The sequence below is a fragment of the Heptranchias perlo genome, chromosome 4, assembly GCF_035084215.1.
Source record: "Heptranchias perlo isolate sHepPer1 chromosome 4, sHepPer1.hap1, whole genome shotgun sequence".
Taxonomy (NCBI): domain Eukaryota; kingdom Metazoa; phylum Chordata; class Chondrichthyes; order Hexanchiformes; family Hexanchidae; genus Heptranchias; species Heptranchias perlo.
The window spans coordinates 103,910,152-103,934,692 of record NC_090328.1 but is presented as its reverse complement, the minus strand read 5'-3'; the positions used below and the strand labels follow the sequence as shown (position 1 = coordinate 103,934,692).

The following is a 24,541-nucleotide window of genomic DNA, read 5'->3' as shown; positions in this document are numbered from 1 at the left end:
TTGCAGATGACACAAAATTTGGAAGAGTAGTAAACAGTGAGGAGGATAATGATAGACTTCAAGAGGATATAGACAGGCTGGTGGCATGGGCGGACACATGGCAGATTAAATTTAACGCAGAAAAATGTGAAGTGATACATTTCGGTAGGAAGAATGAGGGGAGGCAATATAAACTAGAGGGCACAATTCTAAAAGGGTTACAGGAACAGAGGGATCTGAATGTATATGTGCACAAATCGTTGAAGGTGGCAGGGCAGGTTGAGAAAGTGGTTAAAAAAGCATACGAGATCCTGGGCTTTATAAATAGAGGCATAGAGTACAAAAGTATGGAAATCATGATGACTCTTTATAAAACACTGGTTCGGCCACAACTGGAGTAGTGTGTCCAGTTCTGGGAACCGCACTTTAGGAAAGATGTGAAGGCCTTAGGAAGGGTGCAGAAGAGATTTACTAGAATGATTCCAGGGATAAGGAACTTTAGTTACGTGGATAGACCAGAGAAGCTGGGGTTGTTCTCCTTGGAACAGAGACGGTTGTTGGGAGATTTGATACAGGTATTCAAAATCATGAAGGGTCTAGACACAGTAGATAGAGAGAAACTGTTCGCACTGGAGGAAGGGCCAAGAACCAGAGGACATAAAATTAAAGTGGTTGGCAAAAGAACCAAAGGTGACATGAGGAAAAACTTTTTTACACAGCGAGTGGTTAGCATCTGGAATGCACTGCCCAAGGGGGTGGTGGAGGCAGATTGAATGAAAACCTCAAAAGGGAACTGGATAAGTACTTCAAAGGAAAAAGTTTGCAGGGCTATGGGGAAAGGGCGAGGGAGTGGGGCTAGCTGGATTGCTCTTGCATAGAGCCGGCGCGGACTCGATGGGCCGAATGGCCTCCTTCTATGATTCCATTTAGTTTATATTGCCTCTTCATTCTGCTTTCTGAAAGGCATCACTTCATACTTCACTGCGTTAAATTTCATCTGCCATGTGTCTGCCCATTTCACCAGTCTGTGTCCCTCTAAAGTCTGCTACTATCCTCCTCACTGTTAACTACATTTTCAAATTTTATGTCACCTACAAACTTTGAAATTTTGCCTCCTATACAAAAGTCCACGTCATTAATATATATCAAAAAGAACTGTAATATCGACCCCTAATAATGACCGCATTGTTTGCGTGGAACTTTTAGAGTGCCCTCTGGTAAAAACACATTTCATTAGGGGAAGGAAAGTAAAATCAATCGGAAAGTAAATTCTATCCCACCTTGCTAAGCAGGCTTCCTATTGGCCAAAATAAAGTCATATTGGCAGCGGTCGTCATGAAGTCTGTTGTTAACACCATTCTACATGCCGAGATGAAAGAATGACTTAGAGGCAGCAAAGTAGTGAGGAAGGATGAAATAGGGAGGAGATGGTTCAACAACAACTTGCATTTATATAGCGCCTTTAACATAGTAAAACATCCCAAGGCGCTTCACAGGAGCAATTTTCAAACAATTTGACACCGAGCCACATAAGGAGATATTAGGACAGGTGACCAAAAGCTTGGTCAAAGAGGTAGGCATTAAGGAGCATCTTAAAGGAGGAGAGAGAGGTAGCGAGGCGGAGAGGTTTAACGTGGGAATTCAGGAGCTTAGGGCCTAGGCAGCTAAAGGCTCGGCCACCAATGGTGGAGCGACTGAAATCGGGGATGCGCAAGAGGCAAGAACTGGAATCAATTAAAATTAAAATCAAACCCGTAAGTCATATAAATGGGATCCATAACCACAAGCATTACAAACATAAGGGGTACAAAGTAGACATGAGATGCTGTCCTTTGCTTTGCGCTTGTCTACTTTTTGCTAAAATTAGCAAACGGGGCATAATAGAACCTTAAGTTTGCAAATTTACAATATCACTCTTAATTAGTTCCACATTTGTTTTAAATTTAAATGTAATTTGTTTTATACAAGCCAGTGGGGTTCCAGTGGTATTGCTCCTGGTGAGTTGCAGGATTTCATCATATGTTAGACATAGAAAGGAAAAGAGAGATCAGAGATCAGAGATGCCGAGCAAATCTGGGATTTGGAACGAATTTTGAGAGAGACTTGCTCAGAGACAGTAACAGCATCAACGTGCTTTTTGACTCTGCAAAATTTGAATGAATCAGAAGTGCCAGATTTGCTGTGTTCCAGATTTAAAGTGTGGTGCATACTAAAAGCAAGACTTCAAATATATTCATAGATGTTGATAAAAATTAATACAATTGGTCATTAGCAAGTCAGTTGCTGACACATTTTATCCATCACCAAGATCATTTCCGCCCACCTGTGCCCCTACCTCACCCCCACTCTTACTGAAACCCTCATCCACGTTTTTGCCACCTTCAGACACGATTGCTCCAATGCCCTACTTGCCACTCCCCATTTATCATTCAACCTGGATTACCTCTCCTAACTCTCCAATCACGGCTCGGTATCCACTCCATTTTATTTTTTCCTCCCCGTGAGGATGCTTAGGATGTTTTTCTACATTAAAGGTGCTATATAAACGCAAACTAGTTGGTGTTGTTGTTCAACTATATAAACAGGAGTTCTGTATCCAACACCTCGTAACCACTACTCACCGGAATGTGCAGAATAACTGCTTAAAGGGTCAAAATGTTAAATAAGATGAAACAGATCCCTAAATTTAGATTCGTAGAAAATTTACGGCACAGAAGGAGGCCATTCGGCCCATCGTGTTCGCACCGGCTGAGAAACGAGCCACCCAGCCTAATCCCACTTTCCTGCACTTGGTCCGTAGCCCTGCAGGTCACAGCTCTTCAAGCGCACATCCAGGTATTTTTTTTTAAATGAGTTGAGGGTTTCTGCCTTTACCACTCTCTCAGGCAGTGATTTCCAGACCCCCACCACCCTCTGGGTGAAAAATGTTTTCCTCATTTCCGCTCGAATCCTTCTACCAATCACTTTAAATCTATGCTCCCTGGTTATTGACCCCTCCGCTAAGGGAAATAGGTCCTTCCTATCCACTCTATCTAGGCCCCTCATAATTTTGTGCACCTCAATCAAATCACCCCTCAGCCTCCTCTGTTCTAAGGAAAACAACCCCAGCCTATCCAATCTGTCATCATAGCTAAAATTCTCCAGTCCTGGCAACATCCTCGTAAATCTCCTCTGCACTCTCTCTAGTGCAATTACATCCTTCCTGTAATGTGGTGACCAAAACTGTGCGCAGTACGCAGGCTGTGGCCTAACTAATGTTTTATACAGTTCCAGCATAACATCCTGCTTTTATGTTCTATGCCTCAGCTAATAAAGGAAAGCATTCCATATGCCTTCTTAACCACCCTATCTACCTGTCCTTCAGGGATCTGTGGACATGCACTCCAAGGTCCCTTACTTCCTCTACAACTCTCAATATCCTCCCATTTATTGTGTATTCCCTTGCCTTGTTTGCTCTCCCGAAATGCATTAGCTCACACTTCTCCGGATTGAACTCCATTTGCCACTTTTCTGCTCATCTGACCAGTCCATTGATATCTTCCTGCAGTCTACAGCTTTTCTCCTCACTATCAACCACATGGCCTATCTTTGTGTCATCTGCAAATTTCTCAATCATGCCCCCTACATTTAAGTCCAAATTGTTAATATATACCACAAAAAGCAAAGGACCTAATACCAAGCCCTGCAGCACACCACTGGAAACAGCCTTCCAGTCACAAAAACACCCCGCTTCCTGCCACTGAGCCAATTTTGGATCCAATTTGCCACATTTCCTTGGATCCCATGGGTCTTTACTTTTTTTGACCAATCTGCCATGTGGGACCCTATCAAAAGCCTTGCTAAAATCCATGTAGACTACATCAATTGTGCTACCCTCATCGATCCTCCTCGTCACCTCCTCGAAAAATTCAATCAAGTTACTCAGACGCGACCTCTCATTAACAAATCCGTGCTGACTGTCCTTGATTAGTCCGTGCCTTTCTAAGTGACAGTTTATCCTGTCCCTCAGAATAGATTCCAAAAATTAGCCCACCACCGAGGTTAGGCTGACTGGCCTGTAATTACTCGGTCTATCCTTCGCTCCCTTTTTAAGCAATGGTACAATGTTACCAGTCCTCCAATCCTCCGGCACTATACCTGCATCCAGTGATTTCCAGTTTGGAAAATGATTGTTAAAGCCTCCGCTATTTCTTCCCTGGCTTCTTTTAACAGCCTGGGATACATTTCATCAGGTCCTGGTGATTTATCCACTTTCAAAGATGTTAATCCCCTTAATACTTCCTCTCTCACTATGTCTATCCCATCCAATATTTCACACTCCTCCTCAACTTCAATCCCTGTATCATCCCTCTCCTTTGTGAAGACAGACGTAGTGGTTGTTAGAGGCCAATCATCTCAGCCCCAGGGCATTGCTGCAGGAGTTCCTCAGGGCAGTGTCCTAGGCCCAACCATCTTCAGCTGCTTCATCAATGACCTTCCCTTCATCATAAGGTCAGAAATGGGGATGTTTGCTGATGATTGCACAGTGTTCAGTTCCATTCGCAACCCCTCAAATAATGAAGCAGTGCGAGCCCGCATGCAGCAAAACCTGGACAACATCCAGGCTTGGGCTCATAAGTGGCAAGTAACATTCGCGCCAGACAAGTGCCAGGCAATGACCATCTCCAACAAGAGAGAGTCTAACCATCTCCCCTTGACATTCAACGGCATTACCATCGCCAAATCCCCCACCATCAACATCCTGGGGGTCACCATTGACCAGAAACTTAACTGGACCAGCCACATAAATACTGTGGCTACAAGAGCAGGTCAGAGGTTGGGTATTCTGCGGCGAGTGACTCACCTCCTGATTCCCCAAAGCCTTTCCACCATCTACAAGGCACAAGTCAGGAGTGTGATGGAATACTCTCCACTTGCCTGGATGAGTGCAGCTCCAACAACACTCAAGAAGCTCGACACCATCCAGGACAAAGCAGCCCGCTTGATTGGCATCCCATCCACCACCTTAAACATTCACTCCCTTCACCACCGGCGCACCATGGCTGCAGTGTGTACCATCCACAGGATGCACTGCAGCAACTCGCCAAGGCTTCTTCTACAGCACCTCCCAAACCCGCGACCTCTACCACCTAGAAGGACAAGAGCAGCAGGTACATGGGAACAACACCACCTGCACGTTCCCCTCCAAGTCACACACCATCCTGACTTGGAAATATATCGCCGTTCCTTCAATGTCACTGGGTCAAAATCCTGGAACTCCCTTCCTAACAGCAGTGTGGGAGAACCTTCACCACACGGACTGCAGCGGTTCAAGGCAGCGGCTCACCACCACCTTCTCAAGGGCAATTAGGGATGGGCAATAAATGCCGGCCTCGCCAGCGACACCCACATCCCATGAACGAATAAAAAAAAGTATTCATTAAGAACTATACCCACATCTTCTGCCTCCACACATAGTTTACCTTTTTGGTCTCTAATAGGCCTACACTTTCCTTAGTTATCCTCTTGCTCTTAATGTATTTATAAAACATCTTTGGGTTTTCTTTGATTTTACCTGCTAATATTTTTTCATGCTCTCTCTTTGCTTTCCTAATTTACTTTTTAACTTCACCCCTGCACTTTGTATTCTCCTCTAAGCTTTCCGTAGTATTGAGTTCCCGGTGTCTATCATAGGCTTTCTTTTTCTGCCTTATCTTACCCTGAATGCTTCTCGACATCCAGGGGGCTCTAGATTTGGCAGCCCCTCCCTTTTTCTTTGTGGGAATATGTTTACCCTGAACCCCTTGAATCACCCCTTTGAATGACTCCCACTGCTCTGACACTGATTTACCTTCAAGTAGCCATAACAAGGTTAATTAGGAAAAATGCAACAGAAATATTTCTGAAAGACACAGTACAAGGAAAAGTGAACTTTGAACTACATGCTATAGTCATATCCAGGCTGTTTTCAAACACCCTTAAAAATAGACCACACATAAAGCTTCACAACACTGCAAGGCTGTATTTTTAACATGTTACCTTATGAACAACTCGATACAGGCAAAATTAACTGCAAACATGTACCATCACAACATGAGGTACATATAGCCCAGATCAATTTTAATTTTACAGGCCCCGGCATTAGAATCATAGAATGATATGGCACAGAGGAGGCCATTTGGCCCATCGTGCCTGTGCCAGCTCTTTGAAAGAGCTATCCAATTAGACCCTCTCCCCTGCCCTTTCCCCATAGTCTAGCAAATATTTTCCATTCAAGTATTTATCCAATTACCTTTTGAAAGTTATTATTCAATCTGCTTCCACCACCTTTTCAGGCAGTACATTCCAGATCATAACAACTCGCTGCGTAAATTTTCTTTTCCTTATGTCGCCTCTGTTTCTTTTGGCAATTACCTTAAATCTGTGTCCTCTGGTTACTGACTCTTCTGCCACTGGAAACAGTTTCTCCTTATTTACTCTAGCCCTTCAAAAGAAAATGCATGCAAACACCCCTATTCTGAGGTTCGAGCTTCAGGGAAAAGTTAATGAACGCCATTCAAAAGGTGGGCAAAATCCAGTTAATACAAAACCATAATTTAGCAGCACACAAAAGAACCAAAATATTTACCTGGGATAGCTACCAGAGGCACAGAGTTGTTGTAAAAGAAAGAAATCGAGCAATGAATACTCAAAACACAAACAACAGTGACAAGCAGCAACATTCACAATGGGAAACAAAAACGCAAAGCGCATGATACTCTTCAATATCAAATTTTTAAAAACATATTCCTAGGCAAAAGATAGCAAATTAAAAGGGAAATGCAAATATCAAAATAGCTGATTGTACAGCAAGAATGACGCATCTAGTTTGGACCATACAATTTAATACTCTTTTGATTGACACCCCAAATTCTGGAGAAGGCGGGCATCATGACATATCTCACTCAAATTCATTAACGGGTTGCCCTCGAATGAGGAAAACAAACAGAAGCTTAACTATCCTTTCAGGGAGACAGTTGCCTCCTGCTAGCTGACCTAAGCAGAGCAGTGGCCTTAGCTGTGAAGGATACAGCTGTTCTATTAGCTTACAATAATGGGTGGGAGCAGAAAGGTTAAGCAGAAAAAAGAGGGGGTGGAAAAGAGAAAGCTCTGAGTTGTTGCCATCTTTCTGGCTTCTCATGTGCGTCCACACACATACTTTAGCACAATAGCTGTAAATATCTGTGCTTACAGCACCAGAAAAGGGCAAAATGATGCAGCATGAATTGAGGTGATTGTGTTCTTTTCAAAAGACTAAATTCTAGGTCCATTTTAAACAGAAATTCCCTTTTTTAAAGAAATTATTTAACTGTTCAAAAGGTAAGAATAAATTAAATATGTCATCAATTTTCTCCACTGCCATATTTATCTTTATCCTTAAAATCTGTGGTACAAAAGAACACATCAAGGCCCCATCACTGGTAGGACAAAGCACACTGCCATTGGCCCCTAGTTACACAGAAATAGTGACACAACCCAAAAATACTCCTAGCCCCTGCACGTCTCTGTCCCATTGTGCTGTCCCACCTCATGTCGCCCCATAACTGAAGTGTTACTATACAAATATGCTACCCATGTGCCCTTTTGTAAATATCATGTTGAGAGTATAACCCAACATTACATGATGTGAAAACCAGGGTACAATTTTTCTTTTTAAACACTTTTGAATATAAAAAATATTTATACCTGGATTGTTAATTGTTAAATGTTTGCCAGCTTTCCTGTTTGACCTTGTAATCTGTTTGTTTGCAATGTTTGGCTTTTTAAAATAAAGTGTTTATATAAAAAGACGCTAATACATCTGTAACTATTGAATAAAACATCTTTAGTATGATCTAACACAGGCAAAGATTTCATTATCACTCACCGCGATAACGTCCTATTTAACGTACAAAAGAAAGCTGACAAATTAAAATAATCTGTAAACAAAATCAATGCAATACGTGAATTTAACTCATGAAAAGATATGCAAAATCAATGAGGCACTTGGCATCTAAAGTAACAGGTTAGCTGGAAGCCGCACTGCGTTGATCAATAACTTACCGAAGTTATTGAAGTTACTGATAGTTAAGAACTTTCTTGTAATAAAGGAAAGGTGAAACACATTTAGTTACACTTTACTGTGTTTGTACATTTAATTGTTCCAACATTTCCACAGTAGTTGTTAATCCCTGGACATTTACCACCTGAATGTTTAAGTCCAACAATGGCAGCTCTGTGAAACAAGCGTACTGAAACGTGGTGACTCTCTGGAACACACGTACTGAAATGTTTGCACAGCCCTCATCTTCACTTACTTGGCAACTGACTGGATCATCTTTGAGGATGTATCCTTGATGTTACTCAGGAAGCGCTCTGTGCCACCTTTAAGGATATCAAACAATCCTCCAGGGTGCGATATGTCATTTTCAATACCTAAGGAATAAATAAGATGAACAAATAATCCACGAACCACCAATAACTCATACTTCAATTGCCTTGTTCCCTTTTGCACATTTCCCATAACCTGCCTTCTACTTATTACAATTTCAATAAATAATAATGTTTTTTGGAATGTTTTTAAATATTTACCAAACATATGCAATTAACTAACCCAGTAATTGCACTAGAAGATTAATACCATCAACTGTAATACTACAATTTATTTCACAAGTAGAAAGGCTCTGAAAACTCACTGCACATGTGTATGGACATAGTTTAAGTTATCCAGGCCTTTCCACAACAGTCTGCGTGCCATTCTATGTTATTTTTGGTAACTATGCACTTTTCGGAGATGGGTGTTTTGTTAAGTAAATCCAAGATACAAATTGGACTAGAAATATTTAAACTATGTTGAAAGAATATAACTGATAATTTGGAAGCCATGTGTGAAGCAACACATACAAATTGAAAGAGGGAGTGTTGTCATTAGAATTTGGGCAAAGTGTGATGGTGCGCATGTGAGATCTTTGTACTATGCCCACCCAAACTTTGGGAAAACATTCATTGGTATAATATACAGATTCTGTCCTTGCAAACTTGAGCTGTGCAGAGAGAGAATTTTCAGTTGTACAGCACTAGGGTGACGTGCTAACAGGTCAGTCACTGGTGAGGTCAGTGGCGGCAGCTATTTGAGGTGGTGACTTAAACCAATCTACTTCTTGTGTGAGATTCTTAAGTGTGATTTTTCTTATGGTATATTGGCCTGTTGAAAACAGAAGATTGGGCCAATTAAGATAAACCATTGCTTGCACCCTCTCCTCACATTTGTATAAGTGAAATTCCAGGTGAAACTGATGGGGCTGTGGTGGAAAGTGCAAAATGATGCACATCTTTGTACTTTATTGGCTGTGAAGCGCTCTGGGACATTCTGAGGACGTGAAAGGTGCAATTTAAATGTAATTTCTTTTGGAATCTAATGCTGCTGGTAGTGTCTTACAGGCAATACCCCAGCTCCTGACAGAGACAAGCATATTTCAGTGGGCTTGGTAATGGCCCCATTAAACATCAAAAAATTTGTTGGGCTTCTTCCTCACTGTAGCTCACTAATGTATCCCACTGAAGTGGAAACAGGTGAAACTCAAGCTGTGGGTAGAAATGCTGTGGGAGATAGCTCAGTTTGAAAATATACTTGTGGACTGAAGCAGGAGAAATTCTTCACAACTGATTCCCCGTGTCAAAACTACTTGCAATCCCTCCCCACTTCAAAATTAACACCAAACCTAAAACCACACACAACATCCAAACCAACTGGAAAAAAACAAGTAATTAGGCCTAACCAACTTTAACCCCCCTACCCCCACTTTAAGGTACTAAACACCAAAATAAGCTGCCAGGGTCATCACACAGACCACCGTTTATTGTACCTCACTTGCCAGATTCTCATTATATTATGCAAGTTGAAACGGTTGCTAAAAAGTGCACAAACTATGCTCTATGCCAAGACACCATCTGTAAAACACTTGCAAAACAACAAATACAACATTTTAGAAACAACTAAATTGACTGCACTGATTTAAATGGGAAATTAGAGCTGTACAATGTGCAGCCTTCATCCCATAAGATCATAATTCAAAATGGAACATCTCAATGCAGCCAGACACAGACTGGTACTGAACTGAGCATAATCACAGCACACATTTTTTTTGCCTTGTATGTTCCACCAAAACTGTTTGTTTAGCTTTTCAGTTCTGTTTATCTGGCTCATCATTGTTGATGTACCAAAAAATTTCAAAAGGTCACAAAGAGGCAAAAAGGGAGATCATAGAACTGAGAAACTATAACACAATGTGTCCTTTCTGTATACTGCTCAATCATTTATTAATGCACCTTGAAATGCATCAATTAAATGGGTTAACCAATGTTCTTCAATAATCAGCTATCATCCTTATAGACAGACCCACTGTAATTGAAGTAATTATAGAAAGAAGAAAGAACTTGCATTTATATAATCGCCTTTCATCACCTCAGGACGTCCCAAAGCGCTTTCCAGCCAATTAAGTACTTGTGAAGTGTAGTCACTGTTGTAATGTGGGGAATTATACCAACATTGCTTACTTTTACAATGTTCTACATTAAATAATGGATAATAGCTTGGGGAAAGCAAAACGTTTCCACTTTATACTCAGTGAATACATGGAGCATTCTTAGACTCCTTACCATACATGATCATAAGTGCAAATACTAACACCATTGATTTGAACCATCTATCAGACAGACTGTTGAATCAGTCCTGATCACTGTTTGGATCAAGAGCCTTTTTTTTCCTAGGAATGGGACTGCATTTGCCCCAGTTATTTTTATTCAGGATAGAAAGGGATCGGAGACAGAGAGCTTACAATTTAATTTCTATAATGCTGTTTTCAGATTTCATCAAAATTAAATTCAGAACTCTGATGAGAAATACAATGTTTATATACTTTTTTTCAAAAGTTTGTTTGAAATCTAGCTAAGGCCTCAATGAAGGTCAGGCTAAAATGATAATCTTAAAGCAATATGCAATCATCCAATTTTTGACCCCACATTACACTGGGAAGGGGGAAGAGAAAGGAATGCAAATGGACCTCTTTAAAATACCCAACTTAAACGACCAGTGACATTTTTTGTGAACTTGGTTTTGATTATGATTGTGATTTTAATTTAACAGGGCTATATGCTCCAAACAAACTAATTAGTCCACTGGGTAGGACTTGTTACTATAATTCTGCAGATTCAATAGGGAAACAAACCAGAGCCTGTCCTGTTTTTTAATTAGTCAGCAACATAAAGCATGATAATAAATGAAATAATCAAATAAAAATGAGCGCACCAGATCGCTGGCGACCTGATTTCCACATGCACTTCCTAACTTGCATACATTTGTAGAACCAAGAAGCAGTCCTGAGCCTAAATGACCAGACAGCAGGATTTCAACCACTAAATCCTCTTAAGTAGCAAGATGACTGCTGTTGGCTATCAGTCGGAAACAAACTGTACAGCTTTGACTTGAATGTATTTGATGCGACACATCACACATTTTTATGGTCTAATACTGGAGAGTCCACTTCTACTCCTTCATTTTTTTTTGTTAAAAAGTAGGTTGCATACCTGCATTGTGCATGTTGTTCAGTGGTCCTGCTGGCTTGCTCCACTGTGGTGTTGAACTTGCCATTGTACTGTTGGCCACCCCTCCATTCTGCTCCAGGAGCTGTAAGGATTGGTAGCCGTCACAATTGATTTTTCTCAGATAAGAGCCCAGCAGACTCATGAGAGAACAATTCAGACACAAATACAACAAAGAAAACCAAGATTCCTAGCCACCAGTTGCAAATTATTCTGCAATCCTGTCACAGAAGCAAGGATCTTCTCTCCGGAACAGAGCATTGCTGTGTTAGTGCCATTTCAATGCTCAGCTGTAGCACTTACAAGCGGGCCCAGCAGGATATTCAATTTGGCTTTAGGCCCAGCCTTGATAGTATATGCAGCTGACTACACTATGCCTGCTTGACACTTAAACTGATTAATTTGAAGATGAGCAGATTATTCTCAAAATTCTCATTACAAATGTAAAAATGGACAGTCTTATTCATTTTAGGGTAGGTCCCACTTTTACAAATTTTCTTAAGACCATTTAAAAATGTTCCAACATGCTAAATCACAAAAGAAATACTATGTTTCACAAACTGGGCAAATAATTACCACATAATAAAAAAAAATCTTCAATAACTGTTTCCAAGTCCCTTCAACTAATTATACTTTGTAAAGATCTAAAACTTCTTATTCTACAATGACCCACAATAAAATCCAACCCGCTTGAATCACATGTTTTCCAGCCAACACGTTAATTGCCCCATTTAAACATGGCCTGAAAATACATTCGTGTGTTTGCTTTAAAAATGGGATCAGTCTTTTAGTAAAGTAGGATCTGACTTGATGTAAGTGCAGTGCTGGGTAATCCCTTACTTTGGGTGGCAGAAACTGTGTGTCTTTTCAAGGTTTTCTATGGAATAAATTAATTATTGCACAAAACTGCAGTGCTAGATTTAGCACATATGTGAGAAAGAAAAAAAAGTGTTTATTCCTCCTGACTACTGCCATAAATTTGCCACATTCAGACATTCAAAACATTCAAAACAGTTCCATTACACCAACACTCTACTACGTGGAAATGAAGCAATGAGGCTGGTTGTTTTTGTACCTCACTCAACTAGGAATGATTTAAAGGAGCACATTTTCTACATGACATTTATATCAAGATTAGTGCTAAATATTCACAACAGTTTCCCCATTCAGTGACCGAGACAAGCCTGCAGATTCAATATAAAAATCAGTTTTCTTTTTGGCAGGGGAGGGGGAAGAGAAAAAAAAAGCCTGAGAGTGTGAGCGCAAGAGAGATATTTCCATTTGACAGAGGGAGCAATCTACAAGCACGGCCTATGTCTGGATTATTATCCAAGAAAATTAATAACATAAAATATTAGGTTACCTCCCTTCACAATGGTATTCTTTATTATGTAATTGGGGGTACCTATCACTCAAGAATGTACGTGCAAATCTGGAACCCAATGCAAACAAATGGCTGAATATTGACATGATTACAGCTAAAGCAATACCACCAGCCAATGGACGCCTCAACTGAACTCACATGAAAAACAATCAACATTTCAAAGCCAGAAGTCAACACTGATGACGCTGCAAAACAGCGAACGAAAATCTGCTTCACAGGACTATGAACTACTTAAATATGATTAACCATACAGGAAATTAAATAATGTTCAACTTTTGATTTGTGTGTGGAATCAATACTGAACTGCTGTCAAGGACTGGACCTGATGAAGGAACAAAGCCTGAGACAGCAGGGGCTGAGGAAAGCTCAATGCTTTCATAGCTATTCAAGGCCCCAACACTATTAGACAGACACATTACCAAATGGTTCCCCCAGCTTCCCTGTTTTGATGGTTCATTCATTTGTACCTAGAGGCAGAATGAACAATTGATAGGTTGTAAACAAAAAATTTCTATACAATTCCGACACATGCTGTACAAATATAGTATATGGAGCATAGCATCATACAATGGTTACAGCACAGAAGGTGGCCATTCGGCCCATTGAGCCCATGCCAGCTCTTTGTAAGAGCAATCCAGTTAGTCCCATTCCCCCGCTCTGGAAAATTTGTTCCCTTCAAGTATTTATCCAATTCCTTTTTGAAAGCCACGATTGAATCTGCTTTCACCACCCTTTCATGCAGCGCATTTCAGATCATAACTACTTGCTGCGTAAAAAAGTTTTCCCTCATTTCGCCTTTGGCTCTTTTATCAATTACCTTAAATCTGTGTCCTCTGGTTCTCGATCCTTCCGCCAATGGGAACAGTTTCTCTTATTTACTTTTTCTAAACCCTTCATGATTTTGAACACATTTATCAAATCTCCTCTCAACCTTCTCTGTTCTAAGGAAAATCACCCCAGCTTCTCCAGTCTATCCACGTAACTGAAGTCCCTCATCCCTGGAACCATTCTAGTAAATCTTTTCTGCACCCCCCTCTAAGACCTTCACATCCTTCCTAAAGTGCGGTGCCCAGGAATTGGACGCAATACTCCAGTTGTGGCCAAACCTGTGTTTTGTTAAGGTTCAACATAACTTCCTTGCTTTTGCACTCTATACCTCTATTTATAAAGTTCAGGATCCCATATCCTTTTTAACCGCTTTCTCAACCTGTCCTGCGGCCTTCAAAGATTTGTGCACATGTACTCCCAGGTCTCTATTCCTGCACCCCTTTTAGAATTGTACCATTTAGTTTATATTGCCTCTCCTTATTCTTCCAACCAAAATGTATCACTTCACACTTCTCTGCGTTAAATTTCATCTATCATGTGTCCATCCATTCAACCAGCCTGTCTATGTCCTCTTTAAGTCTATTACTATCCTCCTCACTATTTACTACACTTCCAAGTTTTGTGACATCTACAAATTTTGAAATTGTGCCCTGTATACCCAAGTCCAAGTCATTAATATATATCAAAAAAAAAGTGGTCCTAGCATCAACCCCTGGGGAACACCACTGTACACCTCCCTCTTGTCCGAAAAACAACCGTTCACCTCTACTCTCTATTTCCTGTCACTTAGCCATTTCTGTATCCATGCTGCTACTGCCCTTTTTATTCCATGGGCTTCATGCCTATTATGTGCACTTTATCAAACGCCTATTGAAAGTCCATATACACAACATCAACCGCATTGCCCTGATCGAACCTCTCTGTTACCTCATCAAAAAACTCAATGAAGTTAGTTAAACATGATTTAACTTTAACAAATCTGTGCTGGTTTTCCTTTATTAATCCACACTTGTCCAAGTGACTATTAATTTTGTCCCGGATTATCGTTTCTAAAAGTTTCCCCACCACTGAGGTTAAACTGACTGGCCTGTAATCGCCGGGTTTATCTTTACACCCTTTTTTGAACAAGGGTGTAACATTTGCAATTCTCCAGTCCTCTGGCACTACCCACATAATCTAAGGAGGATTGGAAGATTATGGCCAGCACCTCTGCAATTTGCACGCTTACTTCCCTCAGCAACCTCGGATGCATCCCATCTGGACCGGGTGACTTATCTACTTTAAGTACAGCCAGCCTTTCCAGTACCTCCTCTATCAATTTTTAGCCCATCCAGTATCTCAACTACCTCCTCTTTTACTGTGTCTATGGCAGCATCTTCTTCCTTGTAAAGGCAGATGCAAAGTACTCGTTTAGTACCTCAGCCATGCCCTCTGCCTCCATTGCAAGATCTCCTTTTTGGTCCCAAATCGGCCCCACCCCTCCTCTTACTACCTGTTTACTATTTATTTGCCTGTAGAAGATTTTTGGATTCCTTTTTATGTTAGCCATCAGTCTATTCTCATACTCTCTCTTTGCCCCTCTTATTTCCTTTCTCACTTCTCTGTACTTTCTATATTCAGCCTGATTCTCTGACTTGTATTATCAACCTGACATCTGTCATACGCCCCCTTTTTCTGCATCATCTTATTCTCTATTTCTTTCGTCATCAAGTGAGCTCTGGCTTTGGTTACCCTACCTTTCCCTCGTGGAAATGTACCCGATGAGTGTACCTGAACCATCTCCTCTTTAAAGGCTGTCCATTGTTAGATTATAGTTTTGCCTGCCAATCTTTGATTCCAATTTACCCGGGCCAGATCCGTTCTCAACCTGCTGAAAATGGCCCTCCTCCAATTAAGTAGTTTTACTCTAGATTGCTCGTTGTCCTTTTCCATGACTAATCTAAACCTTATGATACTCTGATTACTGTTCCCTAAATAATCCCCCCCACTGACAGTTGCTCCCCTTGACCCACTTCATTCCCCAGAATTAGATCCACCAATGCCTCCTTCCTCGTTGGGCCAGAAACATACTGATCAAGAAAGTTCTCCTGAACACACTTCAGAAATTCCTCCCCCTCTTTGCCCTTTACAGTATTACTATCCCAGTCTATATTAGGATAGTTGAAGTCCCCCATTATCACTACTCTATAGTTCTTGCACCTCTCTGTAATTTTCCTGCAAATTTACTCCTCTATCTCCTTCCCACTAGTTGGTGGCCTATAGAATACGCCCAGTAGTGTAATGGCGCTTCTATTGTTTCTTAACTCTAACCAAATAGATTTCATCTTTGCCCCCTCAAGGACATCCTCTCTCTCCAGCACTGCAATATTCTCCTTAATCAATGCTGCCACACCCCTCTTTTTTCTTTCTTTCCCTATCTTTCCTGAACACTTTGTATCCAGGAATATTTAGTACACAATCCTGCCTTTTATGAGCCTTGTCTCCGTTATTGCCACTACATCATATTTCCGTGTGGCTATTTGCACCTGCAGCTCACCAACCTTATTTACCAAGCTTCGTGCACTCTAAACCTATCTTAGGCCTTCTCATATTCTCTCAGTCTGATCCCACCTAATACTGTACTATTTCTTACTCTGGTGCTATCTGTCTCTCCAAATCCTTTGTGCACCTTGTTTCTCCTTTCTAATGCGACATGCTGGTGCCCATCCCCTGCCAAATTAGTTCAAACCCTCGCCCACAGACATTGGTCCCAGCTCTGTCGAGGTGTAACCTGTCCGTCTTGAACAGGTCCCTCCTGCCCCAGAACTGGTCCCAGTGCCCCAAGAATCTGAAGCCACACCTCTTGCACCATGTCTCTAGCCACGCATTAACCCAACTTATCTTCCTATTTCTGTACTCACTAGCGCGTGGCACTGGGAACAATCCTGAGATTACTACCTTTGAGATCCTGCTTTTTAAGTTCCTCCCTAGCTCCTGAAACTCTGACCGCAGGACCTGATCCCTTTCCTTTCCTATGTCATTGGTACCCACATAGATCACGACTTCTGGATGATCCCCTTCACTCCGCAGAATGTTCTGTGCCCTCTCCGTGATTTTCTTTACCCTGGCACCAGGAAGGCAACGCGCCATGCGGGACTCACATCAGTGGTTACAGAAACGTCTATCTGTCCCTCTGACTATCATAGAAACATAGCAAATAGGAGCAGGAGAAGGCCATTCGGCCCTTCGAGCCTGCTCCGCCATTCAATATGATCATGGCTGATCCTCTATCTCAATACCATATTCCCGCTCTCTCCACATACTCCTTGATGTTGAGAAGTCTATCTAGCTCCTTCTTAAATATATTCAGTGACTTGGCCTCCACAGCCTTCTGTGGTAGAGAATTCCACAGGTTCACCACCTTCTGAGTGAAGAAATTTCTCCTCATTTCAGTCCTATATGTCCTACCCCGTAGCCTGAGACTGTGACCCCTCGTTCTGGACCCCCAGCCAGGGGAAACATCCTCCCTGCATCCAGTCTGTCTAGCACTGTCAGAATTTTAAAAGTTTCAATGAGATCCCCTCTCATTCTTCTAAACTCTAGTGAATACAGGCTGAGTCAACCCAATCTCTCCTCATACGACAGTCCTGCCATCCCAGGAATCAGTCTGGTGAACCTTCGCTGCACTCCCTCTGTGGCAAGTATATCCTTTCTTAGGTAAGGAGACCAAAACTGCACACAATACTCCAGGTGTAGTCTCACCAAGGCCCTTTTAACTGCAGTAAGACATCCTTGCTCCTATACTCAAATCCTCTTGCAATGAAGGCCAACATACCATTTGCCTTCCTAACTGCTTGCTGCACCTGCATTTTTGCTTTCAGTGACTGGTGTACAAGGACACCCAGGTCCCTTTGTACATCAACATGTCCCAATCTATCACCATTTAAATAATACTCTGCCTTTCTGTTTTTCCTTCCGAAGTGGATAACTTCACATTTATCCACATTATACTTCATCTGCCATGTATTTGCCCACTCACTCAACTTGTCTAAATCGCCTTGAAGCCTCTTTGCATCTTCCTCACATCTCACAATCCCAACTAGTTTTGTGTCGTCAGCAAACTTGGAAAAATTTGGTTCCCTCATCCAAATCATTGATATATATTGTGAATAGCTGGAGTCCAAGCACTGATCCCTGCGGTACCCCACTAGTCACTGCCTGCCACCCCGAAAAAGACCCATTTATTCCTACTCTCTGTTTCCTGTCTGTTAACCAATTTTCAATCCATGCCAGTATATTACCCCCAATCCCATGTGCTTTAATTTTGCACACTAACCTCGTATGTGGGACTTTATCAAAGGCCTTCTGAAAATCCAAATAAACCACATCCACTGGTTCTCCCTTTCATAAATCCATGTTGACTTTGTCTAATCCTGTTGATATTTTCTAAGTGTCCTGTTATCACATCCTTTATAATAGACTCTAGCATTTTCCCTACTACTGATGTTAGGCTAACCAGTCTATAGTTCCCTGTTTTCTCTCTCCCTCTTTTTTTAAATAGTGGGGTTGCATTTGCCACCCTCCAATCTGCAGGAACTGTTCCATAATCCATGGAATTTTGGAAGATGACAACTAATGCATCGACTGTTTCCATGACTACTTCTTTTAGTACCCTGGTATGCAGTTATCGAATCCCATAACGGGATCCTTGGCTCTATTAATAGAGGCACAGAGTACAAAAGCAAGGAAGTTATGCTAAACTTTTATGAAACACTGGTTAGGCCTCAGCTGGAGTATTGTGTTCAATTCTCGGCACCACACTTTAGGAAGGATGTCAAGGCCTTAGAGAGGGTGCAGAAGAGATTTACGAGAATGGTACCAGGGATGAGAGACTTGATAGAGGTGTTCATAATCATGAACAGTTTTGATAGAATAAGGAGAAACTGTTTCCTGTGGCAGAAGGGTCAGTAACCAGAGGACACAGATTTAAGGTGATTGGCAAAAGAACCAGAGGCAACATGAGGAAACATTTTTTTTTAACACAGCGAGTTATGATGATCTGGAATGCAATGCCTAAAAGGTGGTGGAAGCAGATTCAATAGTAACTTTCAAAAGGGGAATTGGATAAATACATGAAGGGAAAAAAATTTGCAGGGTTTTGGGGAAAGAGCAGGGGGGTGGGACTAATTGGATAGCTCTTTCAAAAAGCCGGCACAGGCACGATGGGCCGAATGGCCTCCTCCTGTGCTGTGCCATTCTATGATATTTTAATATCCCAAGTAAAGTACTCAAGTAAAAGAGCTTCAGAATCTGTTTGTGTATAATGATAATTTTCCTACCATATAAAAAACATTTGACCATTTCTGCTATTACATATTATGTCTTTAAAATCTAAAATCTAATATCTAATAGACAAAACAAAATGAACATCAACATAACAAGTAAAGGCAACACCAGGAGTTTGCAGAGAAGCTTCTAGATCTAATTCCTGATGAAAGTCCCTCTCTTTACCTCTGTCACCTTCCCTCACACTGGTATGGTTCCTGCTTCAGTCAGACAATAGGACAGTCCAGGTAACAGAATTCTCCCCAGACTCGACCAATGCTGCTCCACAACTGGGTAACTGCACTTCCATGGGTCACAATGGCTCTCCCAGATTTGTTTCACTCTCTTGAACAGAAGTCAATTGCTGCCAAGAACCTAACTGAGCAGTTGGTTAGAGAAATAACAAAGCCTGCCCATTGATAGCAGTTAAATTTCAATTAAAGGCTGATTTCAACAGGCTATTGCTGGAGCTATTAACCCACTATCAGTTTTCAGTATTCACATAGATCACCAAGACAGAAAAACTGCATGCATCTATTCCATCAACATCTATCACACCTAAAAAGTGCATAAAATAAAAATCAGACCATTTTAACACTGGCCTAACCTTCTATAAGGACCAATACAGCATTTGGACAGTAGAAATGTTAGCTTATTTTGAGATTTCAAAAGCATAGGAGCAGAGGAAATCACATTGTCAGCAAGACATCTCCTGCCATCACAATCATACGATGAGAGATCAGAAGCATCAAGGCATACAAAAATTAATTGATCTTTCCTGCTATTACCAAGATACCAGACTCAAGTGAAGAGACTCAGCAGTGCATTGTGAGTGATACTGTGAACAACTCAGTTTTAATCATTTCCCATCTGGTTACTGATCAGCTGATTACCAACATAGATGATGCAGGAAGTCAATTCCTGGCCAAATCTGCGTAAAAATGTTGTCCACATTGATTCCGTGAACGATCTGATATCTTCAACAACATTAGAGATATGGGCATAACACCTTTTAATCAAAGAATTTATTGCTATCAAATCGGCCATAATATTAAGAACTGTTTTTTTGAATTCTGAAGGATCACTTATAGATTCTGAACGCTTATTCATAAACAGCAAATCTGTTTATAGGTTCTGCTGTTGTTTGTACCATGTGACACTTTTTTTTCTTACTTTGTCACGTGCCGTAATTCTTTAAAACAGCACTTCTTATTGGTTGATACAATTCTGATTTACCAAATACATGACTTGATTGGACCGAACGGGCTGGCTCAATCATTCATTTTAGTAACCTAAAACGATTTCTTCCACTGAAAGTTACGCAAAAATATGCAAACCACAAACCACATGGAAGGGTAAATTTTACAATATTATCGTGATTTTCAAAGAGTTTTCAAGTTCTGCCACGGAGGGGACCACAAAACTAACAGCTACGGTCAGACACCCGGCTAACCGAAATGTCAGTTTCGTTTCCAGTGAAATTAACAGTTACTAGAGACTTCAGTTGATGATTCAGCTACAAGCTTTCTTTGTCCGAGCCTCAGATATCTCAGCTGTCCTCCTAAGGATTAACTCCTCCAAGGGTACATCTGTGCAAAGCAAGTGTTAACTCATCTGGCTTAGGCCCCTGTAACTGTCTCCAGTTGAATGATTTGATTGACAGCTCAGTAAAGGCAAAGCCATGAAAAAGTGTGGGGAGTGATTTCTGTTAAAACTGGAGTATGGCAGCTAATTAGATGAGGTAACGCAGATTCTCACGTAGCCAGAGTGAAAGAAAGGTATAAAAAGAGGGGTGCTGAAATAGATGCTTCAGAATTCGACAACGCTTGGCCCTCGAGCTCAAAACCTGTGACGCGGTGAATTCCAGGCTAATTTTTTTTTAACCGTAAATGTCTCAAGTATATGTGTGATTATTTTTAGTAATGGTTATCATTGTATGTGTGTAGTTATTGGTAATAATAATCATTGTAAGCTTAATTTCTATGAAAGTCAATAAATGCCTTTGAACCATATTATCTTGTGGAATAACTTATAAACTTGTAAGAACATCCATTCCCCAACAATTATACTGAGAAATGTAACTAGTTGTACGTGGAATTCATGTCAATTACCAGAACAAAGTAGCAGTAAGCATCTGTGCATTTCAACAGCTTAATGATATGAAGACCTTACAAAAAGGACTGCTTGCTCCTCAGAATTTCAAGACGAATATTAATTAATCATGTACTACAATTTTTCTGTAAAACATGCTTATTTACTTCATTAAAGTTTACAACTCCAGCAGGGGGAATTTTTTCCTCCAAGTGCAGTTTCAAGACTCCCTCCCGACTTCTTTTGGATGGGTCAATGGGGGAAATGCACTGCCCAGTTGGATGAAAGGTATCAGGTGCGACCATGGTCTGTGCTAAGATGGCCTCTTGGAGGTGGAGCAGGATTTGGGGTGGGGGGTGGAATTCAACCAAGGTTCCTGCTGCTGATCATTATCCCATGATCTTTGCTGAAAAGTGCATGCATGGATGTCAAGTGAAGACGAGACCAAGCATGGCTGTGATGACCTGCAATTAACCTGCCAATATTCACTATCTAAGTTAACACATGAAGAATGGCTGCTTGATGAAGGAATCAGGGCTAGTCGAACAGTAGCCCACCATGAACCAACTACCTTCTGGAGAGGGGAGAAAATCTGAGAAACTGTTCCGATGATGAGCCTCCTTATTGAAATGTGATTAGTGATATTAAAAAATTCTGATTATAATACATTAATGCAGTATGACATTAGGCTGTGCATTCACCCTGAGCCGGATTTCCTCAAACCAGGTGAAGTTATCTGTCCTCCAGAGAAAGCCCTGTGCAAAATTTAAATTCTGATGCAGAAGTGTAGGTAACATCTGAACAAACAACAAGAATGAAACCTCCAGTAGCGGATGGACATAAAACAGAAACCGTATGGAATAGCACTGAAACTTGGGAAGTTGGAATCAGATGATTTGGCAGCACAATGTTCCTGACTGGAAATTCCCATTACTGAGTGATGAGAAGGAAAAGGAATTGATAGCTGGCTTATAATTGGACTCTTTACATAGTATGGGAGTGAGAAAATATAAAATCTCTCTCACAAGACTTCAGACACTGTATAACTCCTGGAAGGACACAGTCCCAGTGGACAACTGGCTTGTCCTAAGCATGCAGAGTATAAGTAAATAAGGAAGAATCTGAATTTATAAATTACAAACTCTTTTTTCAATGTGATTTCTAAAGCAGCATGAACCCCTACCGTACAACTTCACAACTAATATCAAGCTTCCTACCTCTGTAATTGGAGATTTAAGATTAATATTCCTAGCTGCAGCTATCTCCTGCAGTTGATTCACCACCTCTGTAATAGTCAATCTCTCATTGGGATTTATCTTCATCATATTATCTACAGCAACAAAAGGGGAAAAAATGTAAGTCATCATGCTACCTTCAGGTAGTAAGTGTTCTGAGGTAACAAATGTGATTAAAACATAGTACTAGGACCAACATTGCAATTTCGCCCATGGAGTCTAGTTACCAGTTAGAATTAAGGAATCACAGCTTTAAAGAAACGAACAAACAAACTTGCATTCATATAGCTGCTTTCCCATTCTCAGGATGTTCCAAAGTGTTTCAAAGCCAGGAATTATTTTGAAATGTAGTCTACTGTGATGTTGGCAAATATGGCAGCATATTTACACACAGCAAGGTCCCAAAACAGCAATGAGGTATTCACCAGCTAATCTGCTTTATTTGTGGGCGTTGAAGGATAAATGTTGGCCAGGATATTGTGAGAATTCCCTTGCTCTTCTTCGAATAGTATCATGGAATCTTTAACGTCCACATGACAGACAATTTGGGCCTTAGTTTACCATCTTAACCAAGAGACTGCACCTCCAACAGTGCACTCCCTCACTACTGCACTGAAGTGTCGGCTTAGATTATGTGCTCCAGTTCTGGAGTGCAGCTTGAATACATAACCAGCACAGATTTACACCAATGTGATATTGTATCAAAACATTAAAGTGAGTATAATCTGTCTCAATCTGGATAAACCAACATCAACTCAAAACACAATGGAATATTTTGGCTCTTTCATGTCTTATAAAATGAACCCAGGTCACCGATTCCAGTCCCAACTCCCACTATTACAGACAAACCACCAGGCTATACTACTCCATTGCCTTATCTGGAGCAGTCAAGAGGTTTGCCTGCAACTGAGAGAAAAGGGGCCAGCACATGTGACCCAAGATCTTCCCACATAGATCAGAAGTAATCTAGTTGAATTTTTTGAGGAAGTAACCAGCATGGTGGATAGGGGAGTGTCTATGGATGTTGTTTATGTGGACTTCTAAAAGACATTTGAGAAGGTTTTTCACAAGAGATTATTAGCAAAATGTGCATAGAATTGAAGGTAACCTTGACATGGGTTGGTAATTGGTTGGAAGGTAAGAGACAGAGAGTAAGTGTAAACAGTTCTTTCTCTGATTGGCAGGATGTGACAAGTGGTGCTCCCCAAGGATCTGTAGTGGGGTCTCAGCTTTTCACTATACATATTCATGACGTAGATGAAGGCATAGAGAGTTATATATCCAAGTTTGCAGATGATACTAAGTTAGGAGGCAAATTAAGTTGTATAGATGGGAGAAGGTAGTTACAAAAGGTACACAGATAGACTAAGTGAATGGGAAATACTGTGGCAGATGGAGTTCAATGTGGGGAAGTGTGAGGTCATCCATTTTACATCCAAATTGGAATATTTTCCTGATGGTGAGAGACTAGGAGCTGTGGAGGAGCATTAAGATTTAGGTGTCAGTGTACAAAAATCACTAAAAACTAGTGCAGAGGTACAAAAAGTAGTTAAAAAGGTAATGGAATATTGGCCTTTATCTCAAGGGGATTGGAATACAAAACTGAGGAAGTGATGCTTCAGTTGTACAGAGCCTTGGTCAGTTTTAGGCAATGAACCTCAGGAAGAATATATTGGCCTTAGATGGGGTACAGCGCAGATTCACCAGAATTATACCAGGGATTAAAAGGTTAAAATTATGAGAACAGATTGCATAAACCTGGCTTGTATTCCATTGAGTTTAGAAGGTTGAGGGGTGATCTCATTGAGGTGTTTAAAATGATAGAGGGATTCGATAGGATAGCTACACAGAAACTATTTCTTCTGATAGGGGAATCTAGAACGAGACACAATCTTAAAATTAGAGCTAGGCCATTTAGGAGAGAAATCAGGAAGCAATTTTTTCACATATAGTGGAAATCTTGAACTCTCCCCCAAAATCATAGAATCTCACAGCCCATCACACCTGTGCCAGCTCTTTGAAAGAGTTATCCAATTAGTCCCACTGCCCAACTCTTTCCCCATAGCCCTGCAAATGTTTACTTTTCGAGTATATATTCAATTCCCTTTTGTAGGTTCCTATG

General features: G+C 40.9%; 1 protein-coding gene across 2 annotated transcripts in view; it reads right to left on the bottom strand.

The window, feature by feature from the left end:
• gak (cyclin G associated kinase) overlaps positions 1-24,541 on the bottom strand; it is a 128,905-nt gene that overhangs the window by 55,018 nt on the left and 49,346 nt on the right. For both annotated transcript variants that reach the window (XM_067983432.1, XM_067983433.1), the window contains exons 9-11: positions 22,402-22,514; positions 11,563-11,662; positions 8,295-8,412 (exon numbers count right to left, since the gene is read on the bottom strand). In XM_067983432.1, the coding sequence (XP_067839533.1) occupies positions 8,295-8,412; positions 11,563-11,662; positions 22,402-22,514 (331 nt within the window). The remainder of the gene's footprint in view (positions 1-8,294; positions 8,413-11,562; positions 11,663-22,401; positions 22,515-24,541) is intronic.